Source organism: Sorghum bicolor, chromosome 6 (assembly GCF_000003195.3).
Source record: "Sorghum bicolor cultivar BTx623 chromosome 6, Sorghum_bicolor_NCBIv3, whole genome shotgun sequence".
In the NCBI taxonomy this organism is placed as follows: domain Eukaryota; kingdom Viridiplantae; phylum Streptophyta; class Magnoliopsida; order Poales; family Poaceae; genus Sorghum; species Sorghum bicolor.
In genome coordinates this window covers 48,279,538-48,305,557 of record NC_012875.2, presented here as the reverse complement: position 1 = coordinate 48,305,557, position 26,020 = coordinate 48,279,538, and the positions used below count along the sequence as shown (strand labels likewise).

The 26,020-nt window shown below is 46.2% G+C and overlaps 4 protein-coding genes across 5 annotated transcripts; all 4 read left to right on the top strand.

Annotated features, from left to right (window-relative positions):
• LOC8058688 (probable amino acid permease 7) lies at nucleotides 6,636-16,629 on the top strand. Of its 2 annotated transcripts, none has more exons than XM_002447969.2 (7): nucleotides 6,636-7,021; nucleotides 7,174-7,410; nucleotides 10,483-10,576; nucleotides 14,884-15,098; nucleotides 15,391-15,524; nucleotides 15,637-15,864; nucleotides 15,965-16,629. In XM_002447969.2, the coding sequence occupies exons 1-7, from the start codon at nucleotides 6,931-6,933 to the stop codon at nucleotides 16,364-16,366; spliced, it is 1,401 nt and encodes a 466-aa protein (XP_002448014.1). In that variant the 5' UTR covers nucleotides 6,636-6,930; the 3' UTR covers nucleotides 16,367-16,629. The 2 variants fall into 2 exon arrangements, with proteins under 2 accessions (XP_002448014.1, XP_021318695.1); XM_021463020.1 differs by lacking the exons at nucleotides 6,636-7,021; nucleotides 7,174-7,410; nucleotides 10,483-10,576 and adding exons at nucleotides 12,753-13,990; nucleotides 14,098-14,331; nucleotides 14,565-14,658.
• On the top strand, nucleotides 17,718-19,430 carry LOC8058687 (transcription factor MYB80). Its single transcript, XM_002447968.2, has 2 exons — nucleotides 17,718-18,052; nucleotides 18,160-19,430. The coding sequence occupies exons 1-2, from the start codon at nucleotides 17,920-17,922 to the stop codon at nucleotides 19,140-19,142; spliced, it is 1,116 nt and encodes a 371-aa protein (XP_002448013.1). The 5' UTR covers nucleotides 17,718-17,919; the 3' UTR covers nucleotides 19,143-19,430.
• On the top strand, nucleotides 19,666-22,228 carry LOC8058686 (protein FATTY ACID EXPORT 1, chloroplastic). The gene is made up of 6 exons (XM_002447967.2): nucleotides 19,666-19,862; nucleotides 20,556-20,757; nucleotides 21,244-21,411; nucleotides 21,546-21,592; nucleotides 21,669-21,709; nucleotides 21,798-22,228. Exons 1-6 carry the CDS (start codon nucleotides 19,740-19,742, stop codon nucleotides 21,883-21,885), a joined length of 669 nt encoding a protein of 222 aa, XP_002448012.1. The 5' UTR covers nucleotides 19,666-19,739; the 3' UTR covers nucleotides 21,886-22,228.
• LOC110436352 (small nuclear ribonucleoprotein Sm D1-like) lies at nucleotides 22,781-25,715 on the top strand. The gene is made up of 4 exons (XM_021463245.1): nucleotides 22,781-22,963; nucleotides 23,073-23,149; nucleotides 25,035-25,226; nucleotides 25,311-25,715. Exons 1-4 carry the CDS (start codon nucleotides 22,950-22,952, stop codon nucleotides 25,373-25,375), a joined length of 348 nt encoding a protein of 115 aa, XP_021318920.1. The 5' UTR covers nucleotides 22,781-22,949; the 3' UTR covers nucleotides 25,376-25,715.

Below are 26,020 nucleotides of genomic sequence, written 5' to 3'. Positions count from 1 at the left end.
ATGTCACAGCTTCATTCTTTGGCGATTACCAACCTTGGCAGCCAATATTTTATATTTGACAGGGCATTGGTCATTGCTTTGTTGCACAGATAAACTGCAAAGGCACTGTTCACCTCCACTGTCTGGTACGACTCTTGTTTCTTCTTTGTAGTTTGTATACGGCATTCTTGAGAACTGATGGGAGGCAAGCTCAAGAGCCAGGAAACTATATAGTAATTGCCCAGTTTTCTTTTGTATGGAACAAATTCATGTCATAAAAAGCAACCATGAATGAATTTCCGTAGTGACTTGGCTGAAGATGACACCTCATGTGAAACATAAAACTTCCATTTAAGCTAAACCTCCATGTCTGTAGTTTACCAATGTACCTGCAAATTTAAAAATTTATGTTATTGATATTCTTGAACAAAGATAATGTAATTGTATTGTAAACGGGTGTGTTGTGTCGCTTTGATTAGATCATATGAGACTACAGGAGTTATCTCTATTAAATGTAATTATCCAGAATATTTTTCAGTTATGTAAACTATATTGATTGGAGTACTTCTTTGTATACTATATTCTTTGTTTTTGATCCACAAGATCCATTCTCATTTTCTATTAATATTTTTAGACCTTTCTTGCTTGTAACACGTGACACTGCAACATATAGCTGTCCATGCGTAAATACTTGTTTTTTTAAATATATTCCTACTTTTGATAGTGTTTGTCCTTGGCTCTTGTTAATAGTCATAGAGTAACAAACTTTAATTGGAAATTGACGGCGATTTAACGTAAAGGGCCAATGGGATGATCTTGTCGTTAGATTTATTCTCGGTATATATGTTTTATATCCAGCATGTGTTCCTGTAATTATAACAGCTTCAATAATATTATCCCCTAGATTAGTCACTATTAGTCTCGTCCCATTGCATAGGCCTAAGCTCTGGTTGAGATTTCTCAATAGCATTATTGGGACACCAATTTTTAGTAGTAGTTTATGAGGTGGAAAGTTATTAGGATTGAGTGTATTAAGATATTCAACGGGATATAAAATATTGGCATCGTTATATGTATCTGAGCATTTTGATATACTATCTGCACTGAAATATTCTTTTTCTAAGCCAGGGAGTAATTTTATCATGTAATTATTTATTTCATCAACAATTTCATTGGTAGTTGCTAGTATAGCTCTTTCTTTCACATAGTCTAATCGTTGAAAATTTTCTTGAAAATCTGGATAAGTGGACTCTACCAATGCTTTTATTTTATCCCCTGTAGTTTGTACCAGTAGTTCTTCTGATATTTCTATTAGCACAGAATCAGAGGCCTTATCAGTATCAGATGTCCCTTTGATTGTTCCATCGCCAATGCTTAGCATCCAATCATTGAAAGACTCTAACTCCTTGTATTCAGCACTACTTTGATTTATCTGTTTTAGTCGCATGTTTTCATTTAGATATACAGTGTTTACGTTTTTCCATAGGTAGGATTTGATAATTGAAGCATTTATGATCTGTGACTTTGAGCCATTTTCTATAACAGGAAGTATTTGTCTAGGATCTCCACCTAGAACAACGACCTTCCCTCCAAATGGTATGTCACTAGCTTCTTTATTGATTTCAGACATTATATCTCTTAGTGATCTATCAAATGCTTCAAAGCATTGTTTGTTTGTCATTAGAGCTTCATCCCATATTATGAGAGAAGTTTCTATAATTAGCTTAGCAAGTTTTGTTCCCTGTTTTATATCACATATGGATATGTCATCTGTTTCAATGGGTATTCGGAATCTTGAATGGGCTGTACGACCATTTGGGAGTAACAAAGAAGCTACCCCTGATGATGCAACTGCTAGTACTATTTTCTTTTGTGCTCTGAGATATGATACAATTGTATTCCACAGAAAAGTTTTTCCAGTTCCTCCATGGCCGGAGATGAAGTAAAACCTTGATTTGTTATTTAGTACACTTTCAACTATTTGATGAAAAGCTTCTTTTTGACTTTTATTTAGCTGTGTGTATAATTTATTTGCCTCTTTTTCTAGATATTGGACATCATAGTTCATTTCCTCTTGAATTAATCGATTGTTAGTATCAAATTCATGATATATTGATCTACGTGGGAGATTATAATTATTTATCTGTTGTCCGTTCCTTGAAAAAATTTCTTCTAATTCTTCTAGTAATAAATCTTGTAGTTCAGTTTGAGTTGGGATATATTCAATTGGATAATATTTGTGTTTTACTTGTTGCTCAATATCATCAACCATTTTTTGCCAATTTTTGTTGAAGAATTCTCTTTCATTCTTTATTTCACAGAATGTAAGCATTGTTGTAAATAAGCTTCGTAGTTGAGAAGCTGTTGCCCAGTTTGTAGCTTCTTCAAATGTCTTGTACCACTCATTGTCATCGGTTAGTAATCCTCGTGTTGCACAAGCTTCTTTAAAGGTTTCATAAATAATACCATTATGTGTTCGTAGGTCAGTATAGCACGTTGCACCTTTTACTATCATTAAGAGCATGCGTAGATAGAATCGTTCTCCTTCTGTTGGGTTCACATAGTATAATCTACCTATTTTAAACCCGTGCTGACGTCTGATCCATTTCTTGTTTGTTTCATCCCATCTCCATTTAAGTGGAAATTCACAATATGTAAGATCTTTTGCACTATTATATTCTTTGTTAGCACTAAACCATTCAGTGAGCATTGTTTTTTTATTTTTGGGATCATTAATTACATCTCTTAGTTTAGTATCCTTTTTATATTTAACTATATTCATCAGTGGTAGATGCACAGGTAATCTTTCAACTGGTGGCCAATGATAGTGTATCTCATAACCAAGTAATCTCCAGAGTGCATCTTGTTCACATATATATCTACAATCCAGATATTCTTTGATCTCATCAATATCTTTGGTTTGTTGATTAATGGGTGCATCTTGACCTTTTTTGATACGTTCAAAGATTATTTTTGCTTGGTCAGGACCTTTGTTTACATATTTGCACAAGTATTTTAAAACTTTACTCTTGTTTACATATTCTACATTTATGTGTGCCTGGTATTTCTTGAGTAATTCTAGATTGTGTGGAACTACCCATGTATTATCTAGGTTGTGGGCATCTCTTCGGATGAAAATACCAGTGTCTCGTCTTCGATACACTGTGAAGCCTGTATCTGTGAAAGTAGTCTCTTCTTGAAATTCTTTAGGATAGAATTTAGAGCATCTCCCCTTTTTCATACATGGGCAATCCCAGTTTTTTTCTCCGCATGGTCCATGCATCATGTGTTCAGATACAAGTATATAGCCCAAAGGATCTTTTCTGGGGTCAGGTATTTCAGCAGTTATCCAGGTGTCAATATTCTCAATTGTCACTTCGTTTCCATTTTTTTCCACCCAAACTAAGATATGAACATGCGGTAGACCCCTTTTCTGGAATTCTATAGAATATAGTATTGCTAATATAGGACCAAAGAGCGTGCCTGAGCGTATGTCATTTAATAATTGTTGTAGTTTGATATGAAATACACGCACTATAATATCAGGTCTATCATTAGGTTGCTCGCCATTTAATATTGCTAGCGATATTTCTGGCCATTTGGGATTACATGTGAATGTTATGAAAAGATCCGGTGGTCCATATACACGACATATAGCTATACCATCATGATAATTTTGTATTACATAACGTCTACAACCAACGTGGCTAGAGGGTAATAGAACTCTTTTTCCTATTTGATTTCCTTCATCTATTCCTTTCTCTATTGCATCAAATATTCCCTGTATACATTCAGCTCTTAATTTTTTTTGATTTCTTGCAATGAATTGAAGTCTATCCTCATCTTCCATTGCTCTTGCATCTACGATTGCTTGTTTTGATAATCGTCCATAGCATAAATATGGGTTTGGTTGGTTATGTCTGTAGTGCATATGGTATTTAAAAAATTCATGCATTGTTACTGTGTTTCTTTTTTGCTGAGTTGTTTGATTTCTTCGATTTCTTGTTTCTTCATGATATTCTATGCCTAGTTGAAATCCTCTTTCTCCATAAGGGAATAATAACGGATATTGCAATGGCATATATGCTGGATGAAATATAGATATATGTTGTAGTGTCTTGGTTCGGGTACTAACAATTATATCCCTTTTATAGTTTTCCAGTGTTAGATCACCTATAATTAACATAGCTAGTTCTTCTGGGTGTGGCATTTGGTATTGTATTTGATCGCCTTTATTGGCTCCAATGATTCGGATACTAATATCAATACCTTTATGTTCTTCAAGTAGATCACGTGCATGACGAAATACTTTCACTAAAGGATTATATTCATCAAGCATTTTCTGTAATCCTTCAATTATAGCTGGGTTAAGATCTGTTCCATCTGGATCTTCATTGCTTAAGGCCCGTATTCTATTTTCGATCTCATTTTTTGTATCAAATATATATAGCTCAGCAAACTTAGGTATTTTATTATTTGTATCGGGCAACAATGATCCTATGCGATGATGTATTTGACCATTTATTCGAAATACATAGGGTCCTTCTCCCTTATTAATATTTTTGTCGATATTGCCTCCCATAGATGTGAAAGCAAACATACTATTATATTGTCGTATCTTTTGTATAAAATGTCTCGAGTATCCATCTCCTTTGTAATCCAATAACCTTTTAAGAAATTGTGGTGGTTCTTTGAATGGAGGTATTTTGATTTTGCCATATTTACAGCAGTTCGAATATAATACTTGTCTGTTAGCTCGTTCACTATGATATTTATTGCGTTCCTCATACCAAAATATTGCATTGCAATATTGGCAACTGTACTTTGGTATTCCCAAGTATGATCTTTGCTCATATGTTTCTTTTAGGTATTGAATTTGCTCGGGAGAGAAGTATATCATGCCATAAGGTAAAGATAAGTATGTATGTTTCTTATCTATTTGTATGCATCTTCGTTTTATAGCTTCTTGTATAATCTGGCTGTTCTTCTTTTCTTCTAGCTCTCGTTTTCGCTTTTCTACTTTCGCGCGTATCTTGTTTTTGTCAACCGAATATGTTTGTTTCTGTTTTTTGTAGTTACTACTATAAAGTTCATCAGACTGAGATGCTCTCCTTTTCATTTCTATAATGAAAATTGTATTTGTGGTTGTATAACAGGAAAAGAAGAGTTAGTAATATATATATATATATATATATATATATATATATATATATATATATATATATATATGATCTAATAAATTATCAGAAGGTGCTAACAGATGAAGTGGTTTTGGTGCTTATAACTAAAATTAGTGTGTATTTTACCTTATTATTATTACTATATTTTTTTACCTTATTATTATTACTATATTTTTTTTTATTTTATTTTTTCCATATAGGAGATTGGGGTGGCAGCAGATCTCGTTCTTCTTCTAGTGTGTCTCGTTTTCTTCTAGACATGAGTAGTTCAGGATATGGAAGGGTTGCTGCTATATAAAAGTAAGGAGAAAAGTGGTTATTACCTTGTGATCCCAGATGGGGAACCTCAGTTTGTTATTGATGTTGACAGTTGGTGGTGTTGGCGTTCACCGGTTAAGACGTTAAACCGGTGAAATGTAATTGCGAAGGTTGATGACCGGGAAGAGTTTGAGGGATGAATGACTCAAGTTGTTGGCATTAAAGAGTACTCCGTAATAGGATATATATACTTGTTGGAAGATGGGAGAGTTATCTGGAATGTATTGTATTTTGAGAATTCTAGAATATGTTTACTGGAACAATAGCCAGTTTGGAAGCTTGTATTTGGAGAGTTCTAGAATATGTTTGCTGGAACAATAACCAGTTTAGAAGCTATTGCAACTTGCAAGGAAACGTGGCCTGGTAGTATGCTACAAACGTGGCTGTTTTCTCTGCTTGACACATGGCTAAATGAGAGGCAAGATTTCATGGTGCAGGATTCGTCTTTTAAAGATGCGTCCTAAATTCTACTCAAGCCTTACTGATGTTACTGATATTTATGAGAGTAATTATAATTACTAGATTAATAATGAAATTTATTTTCATAATATATATTTGGAATTATAAATGTCAATCTTAAAATACTTTGATTCGGTCTAACCTGGATATTTTTTTTAACTGATGTAGTATGTATTAGAATGTAGAACAATTTCGGCGAGTAGTCTGATTAAGGAAGCTTACAAGTCAGTCCAGAAAGCATTCCACAACTGGACAATTTATGGCAAATGATTGTGTACACCTTTCAGTCCCTGTCTCCTTGAGTGATCATTACCCATAGTTTCTTCAGGAAAGGTCCAGACTGATCTCCAACTCACCATTTTTCTTTTTATTTTCCCTTTAGAAAGCGAGGGATCATGCACTGAGTACATATATATATTAGGATGTATGTATTATCAAAGGTATAGTCAGAGCGTGTGATTTTTCTATGATATGAGTTTATTTTACTCATCTTATCTTATGGTACCAATATCATGTAGTAACAACTTCTCATCCTTGACCATCTGAAGAAATATTTGTTGGTGAGACTGAATGTTTTGGCAACAACAACATCTGCATACACTTCGGATACGGAGAGAGAGGAGCCAATCACAAGCAAGGTCGAGCACTCAAACTTGTACAAGTACCTACACCGTCCTTTTCAAGGAGACAGAAGGAGAGGAAAAAACAAAAACGAAGCGCTAAACACACGCCATTTTTTCCTCCTCGAGTGATCTAGCCAGCCAGACACACCACTCGCCAGGTGTGCTTCAAATAGTCGCCCGCCCCTGAGACTGAGACGGAGAGGCAGGCACACGCAAAACTAGTCCCCTTCACCCCGTTCGTTCATTCCTCCGATCCGCAAGAGGATTAGGAATTTATTAGGATCAGGGTCAGGGACCGATCGGCGGAGCCCGCCCGAGCGACGACCTGCTGCTCGGCCCACCCGCCCGGCGAGGCGAGGCGATCGATCGATATGGCGCTCGGCGAGGGCAGGGATCACGGCGCCGCCCTGCCCCTCATCGCGGACCAGGCGAAACATGGCGCCGGCGGCATCGTCCGAAGCGGTGAGCCCCGGCCCTCTCCCCTCCTCTCTGTTGGGGCGTCCGTGCCCGCCCGCCATTGGAGGCGGATCAACCGTGTCCCGCGTCGCGAACGGGCTGACTACTGACGGGAACCGGCGGTTTCTGTTTCTGTTCCGGGGGTGGGGGACATGCAGGGAGCATGTGGACGGCGGCGGCGCACGTGATCACGGCGGTGATCGGGTCCGGCGTGCTGTCGCTGGCGTGGAGCATCGCGCAGCTCGGGTGGGTGGCCGGCCCCGGCGCCATGCTCGTCTTCGCGGCCGTCACGGCGCTGCAGTCCACGCTCTTCGCCGACTGCTACCGGTCGCCGGACCCCGAGCACGGCCCGCACCGCAACCGCACCTACGCCAAGGCCGTCGACCGCAACCTAGGTACGTGTCGTGTCTCCCCCCATTTTTTTTTTATCTGTTTCTCTGTTTCGATAGAAGACAGAGTCTACTCTTTGCATTAGACATGTGTCTTCACATATACACAGCATTATACTCCGTATACACAGCATTATACAGATTCGTTGTACTGTTTGCGTTAGACGTGACCGATTGAATCTGTACCACATCCCCCCACTGTAATTAATGAGCTGGTGGAACAAGTTAAACCTGAAAGTCTCCAACGTTGTAGGAGTGCTATGTTCCTCCTCAGAGGAGGGCTGTTGGCTGCCAATCGAGCATAGGAGATGGCCAAAGCCTGAAAGCCATACTGGGAAATTTGCTTGCTCGTATGAGGAAACTCGCATTCGCCTGTGGGAAAAGGGAGAGCTGCTCCCAGCCACAGCTCGCGTAGGCCTCTGTGGCTCCGTGGAATTCGACGAGGGGTTGTGACGGCGACACGCGCAGCGGATAGAGACGGAAACAGGCACGAGGAGAGGAGTCCAGCCAAACCAGAGCGCCGCCACTGGAAGACGGGAAGGGTCGCGAACCCCGTGGCGACAACTGTACAGCTCGACCAAACTCGTGTGGCTGGCACTGGCAGTGTCCGTGGACAAGTTGGCGTTCGGAGCCCGCGAAAGCGCCGGCGAACACCTGGCTGTGGCGAGAGTCTCTATTCGAGTCCGACACGACTGAACCAACTCCCTCGACCCCCTTGAGATTTGAGAAGGCCTGGATGTTCCAGCGCACTCGTGTCGGAAATGCCTCTTGACGGCGACGTGAGCAGTGCTTAAAATAAACCTTTGTTTTTGGAAAGGAGGGAATATTAGGATTTTCTATCTCAGTTTATCAGCTAATAATGTTCTAGCATGTGCACACAGTGCTTACGCGTAGATGAAATAATAAGTTCAGTGAATTTAATAGGTGCATATCGTGTACACCTACGAAGTGCAGTCAATTTTTACCACAAATGACGTTTTCGCCAGACTACAAACTTGGTAAATTATTTTTGGGGAAAAGAAACTGCTACTGTATTGGCAAGGATCCACCCCTGTTCACTAGTAAGCTGTAACAGAGACAAGAGGCTTAGGCCTTGCCCCCTCACATCGAATCTTGCGGCACATGTATGTAACATTAAATATAGATAAAAAAGATAACTAATTGCACAGTTTAACTGTAAATCACGAGACGAACCTTTTAAGCCTAGTTGCTCCATGATTGAATAATATATGTCAAATAAAAACTAAAGTGCTACAGTGTCAAAATCCAAAAAAATTTTGGATCTAAACAAGGCCTTAGGTGTACCAGTTATGAAAGCGCTTCAAGCAGACACATGCTGACATGCATCTGGACTACTCCTCGTAAATCTTGACCTGACAAATGTAGGAAACTTCGTTGTTCTCTTCTTTTTCACGATCAGGGTTATCTGTTGTAGTTGCTTTTTTTTTACTGCTAGCGTCTGGACGTCCGGCGCTAGCAACGCGTCCGGACGCTGAGCTCTTCATCCGCGCCACAGAAAAGAAAAAAAACTCTATCTACCCCTAACCAACTCACCTTTGCCCCACTCGCCCCACTCGGAAGACCGTTCTTGTCCGCTCCCTACCAACCAACTTACCTCTGCCCCGCTCGCCCCGCACTGAGAACCGTCATTCGCCCGTTCCCTGCGCAAGGAACCCATCCTCCGCCCCCACGAGCATGGGATCCGCCCCGCCCCTCGCTTTGTCGGCCCCTAACAGATCTGTCTGCCGCTAACTCGTCCCTACAACCTATCTCCATACTTGACGCCGCAACACAATATGCATAATAGTGCAATAACACCTGACATACTGCTACAACAAATAGGTTGAAGTAGCTGAAACATCATAAACATAGTATTACAACAAACAACGAACAACTGCTGCAACAGCATGCAAACAACTGCTACAACATACATATTGAAATAATGGATAGAACAGCTGAAACACCATGAACATAATATTACAACAACAACGAACAGTTGTTGCACAACATGTAACAACTAATACAACAACATAGGTTGAAGCATTGGATGGAGCAACCGAAACACCATAGACATAGTATTACAACAACATCGACCAATTGTTGCAACAACTAACACAACAATGCAGATTGAAGCATTGGATGGAGCAACTAAAACACCATAGACATAGTACTACAACAACACCGAACAACTATTGTAACAACATAAAACAAACTACTACAACATACAGATCGAAGCAACTGAAACAACATCTCAAAACACAAAACTGCAACAACAACTAAAACCTACTGCAACGTCTAGAGAGAACCATTGCAACAATGACGAGATCTGAACCCGAGAGCTCGTCGGAACTCTATCCTACTGCAACATCACCTGAAAAACATACTGCAAAAAACCAAAGAACACCATTACAACACGCGTGAGCACTAAATCTCAAGAGCTCGCCGAAACCCTATCCAACACAATATCTCATAGATCTAGATTCAGAGGAAGAGGAGGAGGAGAAGCAAGAGGTGGAGGAGGAGCAGAGGAGGGCTCAGATCCGGATCCACAAGAGAAGAGAGGAAAAAAGGGAGAGAAAGACTTCGGATCCAAATCCCTCCCTACCTACCTCGTCGAAGCCGCGCCGTTGTAACCATCTCCAGATGTATGGAGGTCACGAGAGCGAGAGAGAAAGAGCAGGGAGGAAGGGAGTTACGCCGCTCACTAAAGCTGCCACCGTCGCGCTCTCCTCCGGCGGCATGGAGGACGTGTGGGTCGCAGCGGGGAGGGAGAGAGAAAAGGAGGGAGGAGCGGCTCGCCGATGGCGTGACAGAAAGTGCGACGCATGGTGCGAGCGGTGGAAGTGGCAACGAGTTGTGAAAAAAGAATGGGGATAAAAAAGATAAGTGGATAAAAAGACGTGAAGAAGCAGCAAAATGAGGGGACAGCAACGTCCAGATAGACGGACATTTTATAAGTATCATTACCGCTTTTTTTTCTCTCTATTTTCTACTAGTATCTTCGAGGAGTTACAGCACTGCTTGTACTAATTATCTGCAATTCCTAACTAATCCTAACAATGAAACACCCCTTGACAGGTAGCAGCAGCTCGTGGGTGTGCATGCTGCTTCAGCACACGGCCCTGTTCGGCTACGGCATCGCCTACACCATCACGGCCTCCATCAGCTGCAGGTACGCCGCTTGCATCCTCTTCTACCCAGACATGTTTGCACGTGCTTTGTCATTCGTCAAGACTCAACACCACCACGTCGAGCGCGTGATTCTGTGGTCTGGTGGCGCCGCGCCGTAGCGTTGCCGGACCACCGCACGTGGCCAGGCCGGGCCGAGACGCCTGCGGGACTAGCGACTAGCGAGTAGCGGCGCGGGCGGGTGGGCTGTATTTCATCCACGCACCAGACGCCCGAACGTTCCCGGCGCAACGGGCCGATCCCACCATGGGCCAAAAAGCCGGCGTGCCGTACTGCCGTTACCTCACGATGTTGAGGTTGGGTCCACAATCACCTTCTAGGCCCGGGACCTTTGAGTTTGATTTTCCTCTCCTTTTTTTTAGCGAACGGCCAGTAACATGTCAAATCCCGATCAAAAATAAATAAATAAAGTAATAAACACATGGCCATGTCTAGCTCAACCATGCACCATCTTTCCCGCCTCCTTTAGGCGAAAGCTAATGTGGCTCATTTTCCTCCATGGTGGTTCTAACTTGTAACGGGGGAATCTTTACATGTTCCCACCTATCTCCTTCTCTCAACTCTCTCGTAGTCTCGTTATTCCATTACTATATGAGTATATATTCCTATCCATGAATCCATCCAACCATCGAACTCGAATTCTTCCGCTTTGCAATCCATCTCCATCATCGTGGGCTGCCCAAGCAACATCGTTGCGGTTGCGCTAGCTATCTACAGATACGTCTAGAGACTGAACTCCAAAGATGTTGCTACACTTGAGCGAATTGAGAAGGCCATTGCCTCGCCGGTGCCGTGGCCTGTCGATGCCAATGCCCATGAAGCAGCGTGCATTATCATCTCCATGCTACAGAAGTAGAGAGGAAAAACACAGCACGACTTGTCTCCGCGTTGTCATGGTCTGTTTGACGGGTAGTGAGCTATGGAATGTGTCACGGAGAGTAGTTCTCTTGAACTACGCGCGAGAAGACTAGCAAGTCAAAAAGGCAGCTCGAAGAGCGCGACATGGAAATTTTCTTTTCACCCTCAACAATTCTACTCTACTGAAGTAGTACGAGTAGTGTTCAGTAAGCGTCTCACTGCTGGGCTGGCTGAATTTTCAGTCCGCAGGGGGCGGTGCTCATGAACCCACGCCCCATCGCAATGCAATCCAATATGGAGCTTTATTAGTCTGTAGCATCAAGGAGGCAATACGGATTTGGCTCGATCGATGCCGGTCCTCCTGATAAAAGAAAGGAATCAAAATGGTCCAGAATATCCACAAAAGGGTGACAAAAACCTCCACGACAGCAACTCTTTAATATCGTGGGGGCAATGGTAACTGTGCTCGTCAAAAAAGGAGAGAGGCGTGCTTCGGTCGGTGGTTTCAAAATCTATCGAATTGTTTTCAAAACTTTTGCTGTGTTATTAGTCCCACTGCTTTGATCACTTATTTTTGTTATCATGCTATATTTATAGCATCACTGGATGTTATACCTAAGAATAGTTTTATAGTATTCACCAAAAATGAGGCGCACAACGGTAGTGGCAAAGAACAGAGATTAAAGGAGTGGTTCTCCCTAGAGGATACTTTACTGTTGAGGTTGCTTTAGTCTTTTCCTCTAGCGGATACTTGGCCTCCAGGGTCTCATCTCTAGAGGATATTTTACTGCTGCCGTCATACCGGCTTCTTTTGGTGGATGCTTTGTCGCTGAGGACGCGTTGGTCCTTCCCTTGGCGGATACTTTTGCTATTGCTACGGTTGGAAGCTCACCTTGTCGCCTATTTCGTACCGTGGTAGTTGTCTTTCTATCATAGACGCAATCGATTAGGGCCTTGAGGTTAAGCCTTTGGGACGGCTCTGGTAATGTTAGAATTATTTACAAGTCATGTTTAACTGTTTAAATTCTACTTTTGTTTAATGAAAAAGTGCCTTAAGGTATGGTCACGATAATAAAACACCTAAAATTTACTAAGAATGTGTTTGACCGATAGATTCCTTCTGGCTCCAGCTATAATACTAAGGGCACTCACAATGCAAGACTCTATCACAGAGTCCAAGACACTTAATTACATATTATTTATGATATTTTGCTGATGTGGCAGCTTATTTATTGAAGAAAGAGGTAGAAAAAATAAGACTCCAAGTCTTATTTAGACTCTAAGTCCACATTGTTCGAGGTAATAAATAACTTTAGACTCTATGATAGAGTCTGCATTGTGAGTGCCCTAATGGAGCCAGGGGAGCTAGGTTCACATGGCTTCTATTCTCCAATGGAGCAAAATCATAAGAAGCTAGAACCGTTTTATCTTAGATCTACAGTTTTGAACAAGCTGATTGAAAGAAGCCCCATCGAAGGGGCCCTAATAATGTTGGGCGCTATTAATGTCACTTTCGTAGTGGTCGTACGGAGCAGGTGGCAAGTTTCCAATTCTGCATTCCGCAACTTTGGATGGAGAGATTGTAGCCGCCTAGTTGCCAAACCACGTAGACAGGGTAAAATCTCCAAGGCACCACGCCAATGATGGGGGATGGGCTGGGCGGCCGCTGATTTGCTCGAACGGAAGCCGCACAATGCCGTGGCAGATAAAAGTCGGGAACGTGCTGCTCCTGTAGCAGCTACGCGCGCCCAGGACGCAGCAACAGCATGACCCTGGTCCCTGCCGGTGGAAGAAATGCGCCGCACCCAGACCCCTGTCCGTGGGCCAAGTGCCCAAGGCATTCGTAGTATTGGCTAAGACCAGTCTCAATGTATAGTTTAATGACACAGCTATCAAGATTATAAATTAGATAATCGAGCCACAAGAGTTTTATGGGGATTAAACTCCTCTCTCATCTAATGAAACTCCTTCATTTAATGACTCTGTCAAATCAACAATTTTAGATTATGTGACACCTTATTTAATATACATGACACTCTAATAAAACATGTATTGACACTGGCCAGCCTGATGGCTCGTAGCGCGCTTCGCGAGCAGATCGCGCACGTACCTTCCACTGACCCAGTGCGGGGCCGATGCCGCCGGACTTTTCGCCCCCGAAAGGCTGCACGGCGCAGTGCACAGAATCGCTAGCTAGGGGCCTAGTAGGGCTCAAGCAGCAATCAGGTGGATCACGCCACGTACACGGCCGTTCGGCTATACGGCGATGCCGATCTCATGACCGAGACCGCCGCGGACCCTCCGTGTGCCCTCCTCGTTCATCAGTCCTGATTATTATGCTCCGCCCGCCGCGGTCGTCGTTGTTGCGTGCTTAGCCATAGCCGTAGCTCCTCCCGCTCCCCCAAGGAAGCCTCTCGCCTCTCGGACAGACCAATCAGGCGGTGGAACGCCAGCGCGCATGCAATGGCGGTGCACGACTCGCTCGAGGTGCTCGACGGCCGCTGCGACGACGACGACGACGGCCACCCGCGCCGGACTGGTAGTAACGCCCTTAGCTCGCGCGCCCCGCCTTTGAAACCCCTTGCCTCTCCTACGCATCTCAACCAAACCAAGCACCGCGCTGGTCGGCTTGCGTGCGTCGTGCAGGGACCGCGTGGACGTGCGCGGCGCACATCATCACGGCGGTGATCGGCTCCGGGGTGCTGTCGCTGGCCTGGAGCGTGGCGCAGCTGGGCTGGGTGGTCGGCCCGGCCTGCTTGTTCTGCTTCGCGCTCGTCACCTACGTCTCCGCGGCGCTGCTCGCCGACTGCTACCGGCGCGGCGACCCCGAGAAGGGGCCAAGGAACCGCTCCTACTTGGACGCCGTCCGCGTCTACCTCGGTATACTATAACCGCAACACCATATATACATATACCTGTGACCTGTCGTCTCACTACTTGCTAGTAGCTGCTAGTACTAGATAGAACGAACACCGAAGCACGTACAGCAGCAGCTACAGAAACGCTTCTGAATTGAACTTGCTTCGTTCGTCGTGTGGTTTTATGGCCTTTGTTGTTGTTGATTAGTAAATAACCCGTGTACTGTGTGTGCTGCTCTGTGGCGACATGCTCAGGCAAGAAGCATACCTGGGCTTGCGGCTCGCTGCAGTTCGTGAGCCTGTACGGCTGCGGCGTCGCCTATATCATCACCACCGCCACTAGCATAAGGTAGTCGCCGCTGGCCGGTAACCCCCTTTTTTGTCTCTCTCACAAAAAAACTTCCTTACAGCTTAAGCTGTGTGCAACCGTACGTGTGCTTCCTGCCCTGACGATGGTTGCTTTTGTTGTCCTTGTGGCGGATATTTCCTCTGAAATTTTTTGTTCTTAACTGCGTGTGCTTTGCTTTGTGTGTTCCGTGTGTCGGGCTGCTCTGCTGTTGGATGTCCATCGCAGGGCGATTCTGAAGGCGAACTGCTACCACAAGCATGGGCACGACGCGCACTGCGACTACGGTGGCAGCTACTACATGCTCGTCTTCGGCGCCGCCCAGCTCCTCCTCTCCTTCATACCGGACTTCCACGACATGGCGTGGCTCTCCGTCGTCGCGGCGGTCATGTCGTTCTCGTACGCCTTCATCGGCTTTGGCCTCGGCCTCGCAACAACCATTGGTATGCACGCACACTCTGAAACTGTTCCGTCTGTAAGTATTCCAGCTTATTTGCAGCCGGAGCAGTTGTAGTGCCTCTCTACTAGCACTTACAATTGCTGTTCTTTCACTAGATTATTCAGTTGAACACTAGTACTACTTGTATACTACCTTAGGAAAAACCGCTACTTTCATTCGTTGAATTATCAGAACATAACTCACAAAGTACAGTTAAACTTTTAGATTTAGAGGCCGGGTTGTATATATGATATGAATGTTGACACCAGATATAACACAGAATTATTTGTGTGTAGCTAACGGGACGATCAAAGGAAGCATAACAGGTGTTCAGATGAGGACGCCTATGCAGAAGGTTTGGCGCGTCTCGCAGGCCATCGGCGACATTGCCTTCGCGTACCCCTACTCCTTGATCCTCCTGGAAATACAGGTACATAAACCGCACGGTCATTCTTTCAGAAACGCTGCTAGCGACGACTTAGTAGTATCATCAGTATAATAGCACAGTAACAAGTTATTTCTTTTCACCTCCGATAATTTAGGACACCCTCAAGTCACCACCAGCCGAGAACAAGACGATGAAGAGGGCATCCATGATCTCGATCCTTGTCACCACATTCTTCTACCTTTGCTGCGGCTGCTTCGGCTACGCCGCCTTTGGGAGCGACGCGCCGGGCAACCTCCTCACCGGCTTCGGCTTCTATGAGCCCTACTGGCTCATCGACTTCGCCAACGCCTGCATCATCCTCCACCTGCTGGGCGGGTACCAGGTAGTACACTGACCACACAGTGACAGAGCCCGAAACACAAAAAACATCAAAGATGAACTGGACGCATGAGTGACGGGGTGTCTGAAACTTAAACCTGCAGGTGTACAGCCAGCCGATCTTCCAGTTCGCGGACCGGTTCTTCGCGGAGCGGTTCCCGGACAGCGGGTTCGTGAACGACTTCCACACCGTCCGGTTGGGGTGCCTGCCGGCGTGCCGGGTGAACCTGCTGCGCGTGTGCTTCCGGACGCTGTACGTGGCGTCCACGACGGCGGTGGCCGTGGCGTTCCCCTACTTCAACGAGGTGCTGGCGCTGCTGGGCGCGCTCAACTTCTGGCCGCTGGCCATCTACTTCCCCGTGGAGATGTACTTCATCCAGCGGAACGTGCCCCGGTGGTCCGCCCGCTGGGTCGTCCTGCAGACCTTCAGCGTCGTCTGCCTCCTCGTCAGCGCCTTCGCGCTCGTCGGCTCCATCGAGGGGCTAATCACCCAGAAGCTAGGCTAGGCTAGTCCAGTCCAGTAGAACATGCTATGTGCTTTGGGTTGCTTTTCTTGTTGTTGTAATGGTATAATGGAGAATGCAGCAGCAGTAGGCTAAAAGCGAATGCGGGGATGACGACGAACAGCAGCAGCGTACACTAGTATAGTAGCAGGTCTTCAGCAGGATCAGGGAATGGCAGCGTGATCTATTTATTTTCAGTGCCTTCCTCCTGCATTGGATTGTAACATGGAAACTGTGTTACCATGTATACATGTCGTGTTGATACCGCCGTGTTACCTCAGAAGTTCAGAAGACGGTTTGAGGGAACCTGTGTCACTGAATGCCGCCTATGTCTATCTAGTTTCAGTTTCAATTTCAGACTTTCAGGGACTCCTCTGCATGTCTCCTTGCAATTTCCTGGCCCTCAATCTGCACCTCGTAATGTATTCAGTTTTTGCCACCATGTCCACTTTGATTTGAGCATGCATAAGCCGTGGACCAGCACGATTGATTTTTACTGGAACAGTGGGAAAGAACATGATTCAGGGGGGTTCTTGAAGCTACGTCCCCTTTGGCCTCCGTGTTCTTTCTGACGCGGATGGGAGGATAAAATAGCAGCCTCATCTCAAGAGTGAAGAGTGTAATCAACATGCACCGCATAGAAATACCAGAGCCTCCTGCTGTCCCTAGAGCAGTGTGTCTTTTTTTTTTTGTACAAGTAGAGCAGTGTGTCCCACCTCACCTCTTTAGTTTAGATTGGAGATTTATGGATACAAAGTACTCCTACAACACTGACAGTAGTACTAAATCTGTAACTGTAATCGAACATTAGCAGTGTGGATGTGTGATTAGTCCCTTGAAAGTCCACTGAAAATTCTCCATTCCAATTGCCACTGCCAATTTGACAACCGGAGCAGAATGAGCTGATCGTCTGCTTTGACTGACGGAGGCAAAGTACTGAAGAACCACGCAGTCACGCACGCATAACGCATCCGGCACGGGCGCACGGCAAGGGCTGTGCACTGCCATCGTAAAAGCACACGTCCGTCACCCCGTCGCCGGCTCGCCGCGCCACGCCACGCACGCGACGCGCGGCGTCGATTTGCGCCGGGAGCCGGCCGATGAGACGCAAACGCGCCGGGCGCCCGGCGAGGGGGGGAGGAAAGCGCCTTCGGTTGGACCGGGGGTTGACCCGGCGCTGTGCGGGTGGGCAACCTGTCCCTGCTCCCCGGGGGCGGTCACGCGTTGCGCGGGCGTTGAATTCTTTATGCCGCTCATGCCTCCTTCGCCCGTGCGCGCCGCGCCCGCCCCTTCCCGTGCGCCGGGCGCATGCCGCCGGCAGCATCAGCAGCAGCAGGAGCCAGTAGCCGCGGCTCGCACGCACGAGCGGGTGCGCCCGGCGCGCCTATTTATGCGCCCGAGCGCGCAGTGTGAGCGCCGCACTAGGGCACTGCTGCTTGCTCACTCCGCGGAGCCGTGGCGTGGCGTCGCAGCAGGGCCGGCTCCCGTGCCACTCCGACCGAGACCGCAGGCGCGTGCGAGAAATACCAGAGCCGGAGCCGCGGAGCGCGAGGACGATGGGGCGGATCCCGTGCTGCGAGAAGGACAGCGTCAAGCGCGGGCAGTGGACGCCCGAGGAGGACAACAAGCTGCTCTCCTACATCACCCAGTACGGCACGCGTAACTGGCGCCTCATCCCCAAGAATGCCGGTACGTGTCCGTCGTAGCGAGCGTCCAAGGCCCGTAAGGTCAGAGGACGGCCAATGTCCGCCTCTGAATTGTGTGACCGAGTTCGTGTGATGGTATTGGTATGGCAGGATTGCAGCGGTGCGGGAAGAGCTGCCGGCTCCGGTGGACCAACTACCTGCGGCCGGACCTCAAGCACGGCGAGTTCACGGACGCCGAGGAGCAGACCATCATCAAGCTGCACTCCGTCGTCGGCAACAGGTGGTCGGTGATCGCGGCGCAGCTGCCGGGGCGGACGGACAACGACGTCAAGAACCACTGGAACACCAAGCTGAAGAAGAAGCTGTCCGGGATGGGCATCGACCCCGTCACGCACAAGTCCTTCTCCCACCTCATGGCCGAGATCGCCACCACGCTGGCGCCGCCGCAGGTGGCGCACCTCGCCGAGGCCGCGCTGGGTTGCTTCAAGGACGAGATGCTCCACCTCCTCACCAAGAAGCGGCCCACCGACTTCCCTTCCCCCGCGGTGCCCCCCGACATGGCGACGATCGCCGGCGGCTCCGGCGCGGGCGCTCTCGGCGCGCCGCCCTGCGGCTTCCCGGCGCCGCCCCAGACCGACGACACCATCGAGCGCATCAAGCTGGGCCTGTCGCGCGCCATCATGAGCGAGCCCGGCGCGCCCCCAGGCAAGCAGCAGCAGCCGCCCTGGGCGCCGGCCGACGTGACAGAGGGGCTGGCGGGGATGTACGCCACGTACAACCCCGCCACGCACGCGCAGGAGGAGTTCAGGTACGACAACGGGGCGGTGCCGGAGTACGTCCTCGGAGGCGCCGGCGCCGGCGGCGACGCGGACCAGGGCACGTCCATGTGGAGCCACCAGAGCATGTACAGCGGGAGTTCGGGCACAGAGGCCGCGCCCAGGCCGATGGCGGCGTTGCCGGAGAAAGGCAATGACAGCGTCGGGAGCAGCGGCGGCGGCGGCGGCGGCGGCGGCGACGAGGAGGCGGACGACGTCAAGGACGGCGGGAAGGGTGGCTCCGACATGTCCGGCCTCTTTGGCTCCGACTGTGTACTCTGGGACTTGCCCGACGAGCTAACCAATCACATGGTGTAACTACAGTCTACAGATCGTGCCAAGTCGCCAGGATCAAAGAGCGTTTCATCAAGGAGTATATATATAAACTTAAAAAGAAGCACCAGAACAAATTATTGCCAAAATGTTTTATAAACTTGAATAAGGAATATGAAAATCGTGTATATATTTTTGCCATTTGACAAGGATAAGAATGTGCATATAGAACCGAGGAGACCATGCAATTTTAGTTTTGGAATCCTCTGTTTCAGGGGCTGGTGCTCAGAGTAATGACAGTTCAACTGCAAAACCTCAAATTGTTTTGTCCATTTCAACTCGAGTTGTCTAATTACTGTATGTCACTACAAAGAAAATTTCCACATTTTCCTGGGGTTTAAATCCTTTTTTTTATGTGAACTTGTTTTATCTGAAAAATGCAGTGATTCTGTGGATTACAGAGACTTCAGAAGGGTCCCGCCTTCTTTCTTTCCTCTCTCCGATCGGACGGTCATGACAAGCCCGCTGTGGGGTTGATAGCATCCGACGGTTACACAGAGCGCACCCCCCAAGTTCACCTTCCTGTACCTGGAAATCTTCCAGAGAATCCCGTTCCACGGTTCCCTTCGTCTTTGGTGTTCCATGGCGGCGGCGGCGCAGCTGCACGGATCGGCTGCGGCCACGGCGGCATGTCGCCGGACTCGAGCCTACTCAGTTCGATCCTCGTGCCGGTGGCCGCAGAGCCTTCTAGCTGGTTCCCCGAAGGTATGCCTCGGATTCGCGTGCTAAACCCTAACTTGGTAGTCTTGAAGCTCTTGCCCCTGTGTGTACGATGGTTCTCTGCGAAGAACATGGTATAAGGGTTACCTGGACATCGGTCATGATCGTATGAAAATGAGATCGGATCGTGAAGAGGTGAGGCAGAAGACTCAGAAGAGGTTATTTGATGTCTTGGTGTTGATGGGCATTGGGCAGGAATTGAGATCTTCTTTGGCTCGAGATCTATTTGTTACTGCAGTAGGGTTGGTTTATGACGAACTGAAGGCAGTACCTGTGCGTCTGTATTCTTCCGGTGTCCTCTGCGTCAGCAAATTTCTAATTCCGCTGAATTGAGCTCTTGGTCTCTAGGAGTCAAGAATTCTATCAGCAATTATGTGTTTGTCAGAACCTAGAGCCTAGAAGGACTGTCTTTTGACTCTCCTGTCCTTAGTGGACAAAATTGATCCTGGATCGTGATCTTAAACAGATGAATGTTTTATTTTCTCTGTACAATGTGTTTAATGTGTTATAGATATAGTTAATTTCCATGCATTTTGTGTGCATGTTGATATTGTATTTTTTCTCTAAATATTAAATAAGGTGTTGATGTTAACCACAGTATTAATCTGTGCTCTTGCTGCATGTTTGCTTGGCTATAACTATTAGAGGATGGGTTAACATGTTTTGTTTTCTCCACAGCTTTCAATTTCTACAAGTGGAGTTTGTACGAAGCCATTTGGCTTTGCTGCTAAATTTTCAACCAAATGTGCCAATGAGAATGCTCGAGTTGAAGAGTTAGATTTACAATCAGACAAAATGAAGGAATTACATGTGGAGGAGCATGTTATTCCTCAGAAGAGGAGTGCTAAAATCCATGACTTTTGCCTTGGGATTCCTTTTGGTAAGTTTGAGTTTCAATAATATTATAACTTCATTGTTCCTTAGATGGATATAAATCGCGCACAGGAGACTTCTTTGTTGTATCAACTGTTGGTTTTCTGAAAGATATTTGGCAGCTTTGTAGGAATTAAGAGCTGGTCATAGCATAAATTGTTTGAAGTTGTTCTAAATGCATTTATTGCAAACATAGTTTCATTTCCTTGATAACAAAGCTGTTCTAAATTCATTATCTAACATGCTATGTTATATAGAGATCTGGTATGGCAAATAATAATCTTATACTACTGGAAATCAGCAGCATCATTTCTGCTTTCTTGTGCTTCCATACTTAAAACTTGATGACATTTTTCTGCTTTCTTGTGCTTCCATGCTTAAAACTTGATGACAAATTGTTCCACTGGCCTTGTTCTTCTCACGCTGGCATCCCGTATTTCTGAGCAGTTCAGTATTTTTAAGTTTTGGAAATATCAACTTGGTTGCCATGCAGGTGGTCTTTTATTCTCTATGGGGCTTCTAGGATACATCTTCTCCAGAAGCACCATAAGTCTTGTCTTGGGTATTGCACCAGGGCTTGCCACTCTGCTACTTGGTATTCTCAGTCTAAAGTTTTGGAGGAGCGGCAGATCCAGCTTCCTGCTTATCTTGGCCCAAGCAGGTAGAATGAATATCATCATCATAAGCTAGCTTTGTGTTACAAAGTGTCCGAGTTACATTACAATGTAATAGCATTGAAACTAGGTGTACCTGTGTCCCATCGCTTATCAACCTGCTCTTCGTGTGTTTTTGCAGCAATTTCTGCTTTCCTGGCATGGAAGTACTCTCATGCTTACTTCTTGGTAACTCCTTTAATTCGTACAGAATATATAGTACAATTACTGTCAATATAGTACTAATCTTTACTTCTGTGTGCAGACAAATAGACTCCTTCCTTGGGGCTTCTACGCTTCACTGAGGTAATTTTCTCTGCACTGTCCATCTCCATCCAACGCTGTTTTCCCCTTTGGAAGATCTGATGTTCTCTCCTGCTTGAAAATCATGCAGCACTGCAATGGGTTGTTTCTATGCCTATGTGCTACTTGCCGGAGGAAATCCCCCACCTAAGAAGTTGGCAGCCATTCCACCACAGTAGAGAGAGGGATTCAGTTTAGGATCAGCGTGGGTTGACCTTTGGCTCCTCATGCTGTGTCAGCTAGTATAGTAAAATTTTGATTGTTTTCTGATGTATATTCTCCAATCATTGTTCACTGCTGGCTGGGCCTTTGGTTTTTCTATTCAGCAAATAAAGATTCAGAGGACAATAGCCCTGCCTGCAATGAACATGCTGTTTTGATAAAGATAAGCTTGCTCATCATCTACCTGATACATTTGAATTCCAACTGAGAAATCTGAGGTATTTTGTAGTCCCGATGAGCTTGTAACTTAAGTTCTCAAACGAATGGACATCAAGGGCCTTTTTGGTTGGTGTCGTAGTATGTCATGCCTAGCCTTCAACAAACTGTGGCTATGACTACCATAGAAAGTATAGCGAGCAAAATTGCTGTCACCTTGACAAAATTTGATACGAAAATGAGTGCATAACATGTGAGATATAGCCAGATAGGGTGTTTTGTGGCGCACTCCAGTTGTGGTAGGGAATCAAACAACTACAACAACAAAAACAAATGTATATTATTACTAGCCTATGGCGTGGCAAGCTTTGGTCATGATCCAAACATACCCTTAAATTTTCTGTGGAAACTTCAACATGCTTATGCAGTCGTTTTAACAAGCTACACAACAGAAACATTAGTTACAATCTCTCTTTTTTTTTCTGCGACCACATTAGTTACAAATCTGTGGTTATGCGTTCGTTTCATCAAGCTACACAAGCATACGGTTCCTGCGAATTTTAGTTTTCATAAAAACATATTTTGCCAGGAAGAGGGAAAAAACTTTTTTTTGCAACTTTTTTTTAATAACTGTATTTGATTGAAACTGAATGGGTTTGCAAGTAGGTTTTCATAAAGCTCAATACAAGTGACCCAACAAAGGCCCAACTAAGCCGCTCGAACCGCCTCCCACCCGTCGGCCAGATCAGCCTTCAAACTAGGGTTTACTCCTCCCGCTCCGAGAAAGCAAACAAGCGTCCGCTCCGCCGGCTGCCTCCGCGCTTTCGCCCCGCCGCCGCTCCTTCCCTACGCCTTGCCCGCCAAGATGAAGCTCGTCAGGTAATGTCCCCCGCCCTTTGTTCGGATTGGCTCCTCTTTGCCCTTCCTCGCCGCTCTGTTTGGTACGAACCTCGCCTAATTTGGTGCTCGATTTGGGGTTTCGCCGCAGGTTCCTTATGAAGCTGAACAATGAGACGGTCACCATCGAGCTCAAGAACGGCACGGTTGTACACGGCACCATCACCGGTACGCTTCGACTCTAACCCTCAACCTCTAGCGGGTCCGCCGGGAAACCTTTAAATTTCTGCGATCTGAAGAGGCTTCAAACTTTAGGGTTTTTTGTCCGATGCTTGTATGCTTACTTGTTCAGCTCGATCTGAAGGGGTAGTGTGATTTGCTTGTGTACGGTGGTGTTTGTCTCGGAGCCAACTGTTGTCTGACTTAGTTTTAGAGACAGTAGAGTTGAGCATGCCTTTTGTGCACAGCTCTTGTATCTGTTAGTGCCACAAGTCTTTTTACATGAAACCATATGTGTGGTTTACGCTTTACGGCTTATATCCACTGAAATTTGCTTTTTCGGTGTATTCAATTAGACTTGGATTTTACTCTTTTGTTCTGCCTGGTTCTTAGCCTCACAGGAGTTTTGCTTAATCCTAAATTTATTGTACAATTTCTTTAATCAAGGGTCCCTGTCGAGCCGTGACTAGTAGGTAGCGATAGTTGAATTTGTCAATTGGTTACCTTAAGCAAGGTTCAAAAAGGCAAGGTGACACCTTAGGCGCGCCGAGGTGCGACTAGGCGCTAGTCGGAGGGTGTCCGCCTGGCCTATGGGGGTAGGCGGACCCCTAGGCGGTGGTGGCTCGTCTCCGGCGCCGGTGGGGGAGGTGGAGGGGGTACTGCAGCATCTCGGTGTCCCCACATGCAGATCCAGTGACCTGGGGACGAGGTGCAGCAGAGAGCGCTGGAGGCGGAGGGCGAGGCGCAGCAGAGAGCACCGGCGGCGGTGGAGGTGGCAGGGAATTGGGCAGCGGAGGAGGTGGCAGGCGCGGCTGGGAAGAGGCAGGCTGTGGTCGAGGCGGCAGGGACGAGACCGAAGGTGGTGGATCTGGCGGCGGGAGGAAGGAAGAGGCGGGCGGCTCGCGGCTGGGAAGAGGCAGGCTGTGGTCGAGGCGGCAGGGACGAGACCGACGGTGGTGGATCTGGCGGCGGGAGGAAGGAAGAGGCGGGCGGCTCGCGGCTGGAAGAGACGCGTCGAGCGGGCGGTGCGAGACTCGGGAGGGAGAGAAAAGGAAGAAAATGAAACAGAGCAGGGGAGAGGATAAGGCTTTGGTGGAGGCTGTGGAGGGAGAGTTGGGCCGTTAAATGGGTCTTTTGGGTCTTTTCTTCTTCCTCCCCCGTTCTGTCCACTGATCTTCTATATTTTCCTTTTCTTTTAAGTATATATACATGTATTAGCTACCGTCTAGGAAAACGCCTTGAAACGCCTAGGCTCTACCACTCTAGGCTATGGGTCAGCGCCTAGAAACCGCCTAGCGCCTTCTTAAGCTTTGCCCTTAAGTTCTAGATCCATTATTGCTAGGGAATGGTTACCTTTGTCAGATGTCTGTTAAAGCAATGGGCATTTGACTGCATTATAGTTGGTAATTCAAGTGGGCACTTGATTTTGCAGTTGTTTTAGCTTCGCATGGACTTGTCGTTTCCTTTAGGAATTTAATATATGAAACTTAGATGATGCCATACACTCTTTTATATACTGAGATACATAGATGATGCTAGTGAAGAATATTGGTTTTTCTTCCTAAAAAGGTATTCTTGGAAAATCTGGATTGGAATGCTAGCTTACAACTTTCTAGATTTTTTCATGTCAATGTTTTTGGTGGATAAGGTTGCCTGAATTGCATGTTGGGGGCTCATTATTCACAATAGAGGGAAATATACATCAAGGAAGGCTTATTTTTTAACTTTCCTTTTTTCTTTCTGCTGCAATTCTGGAAACCACTGTTTGATTGCAGTTCTGGTCCTTGAGCGGTGTACTAATACGCACATATTTTTGCTAATACTGATGAGATTAATCTAGGATCATGGTTTAGTTTTTACAGCATATCCTCTGATTCATGCACATTTTTCACAGGTGTTGATATAAGCATGAACACTCATCTGAAGACAGTGAAGCTTACACTGAAAGGGAAGAACCCTGTAACACTTGACCACCTCAGCGTGCGAGGAAACAACATTCGCTATTACATTCTTCCTGACAGCCTGAACTTGGAAACTTTGCTGGTAGAGGAAACCCCTAAGGTCAAGCCTAAGAAGCCAACTACAGGTTTAGTTTCCTCTGCTTTTGTTCTGATCGAGTCCAATTGTTACTAATGATACCAACTGACTGGTGAATGTTTGTTCTGTTCAGGAAAGCCTTTGGGGCGTGGTCGCGGCCGTGGTCGTGGACGTGGTCGGGGCCGGGGGCCACGCTGAGCTTTACTGTTCCCTGCTGTCGGTTCTCTTGCCTGATGAGTTTCCCGTACGATGTAACCTCTTTCCCCTGCACGCTTTGTGAAAGAATGTTGCATTGTTACCCTTCCGATGAACGCGGATGAAATATCTCATCTCAGTAGTTCTTGTTGTGGAGCTCACCCTGTCTATTTGGCGTATCATTCATGTCTTAGGCTTACATTGTAGTTAATTCGTAATGTCTTTCCCCTGACATACATATGAGATGCCGCAGAACTTTGGATATCTAAGGTTGTATGCTTGTGTTTTCACATGGGGATTATTGATCCGGAGCTATGATTTGCAGTTGTGTCTGCCTCTGATCTTTAGATCTGCTTGTGAAGCTAAATTCCCGTTGGGCTGTTGGGGATTGCAGATACTGATTTTGCTGATGCACTTGCATCTACAATTTTCTCTCATATGACGTGCTTGACCAGTATTAGGTTTTCTGCTGTATAATAACGAAATGTGCTTGGTAAAGGAAAAGACAACCATGATTTCTAGATATTGATTCTTGTCTCAGGAATTCAGGATTTGACTCTTGTCTCAGGAAGTCAGGATATTTTGTTTTGTTAACAAAAAAATGGGCCATTCGTTTTTCTTTCTAACGTTTGCATGGTTCAGAGTTGG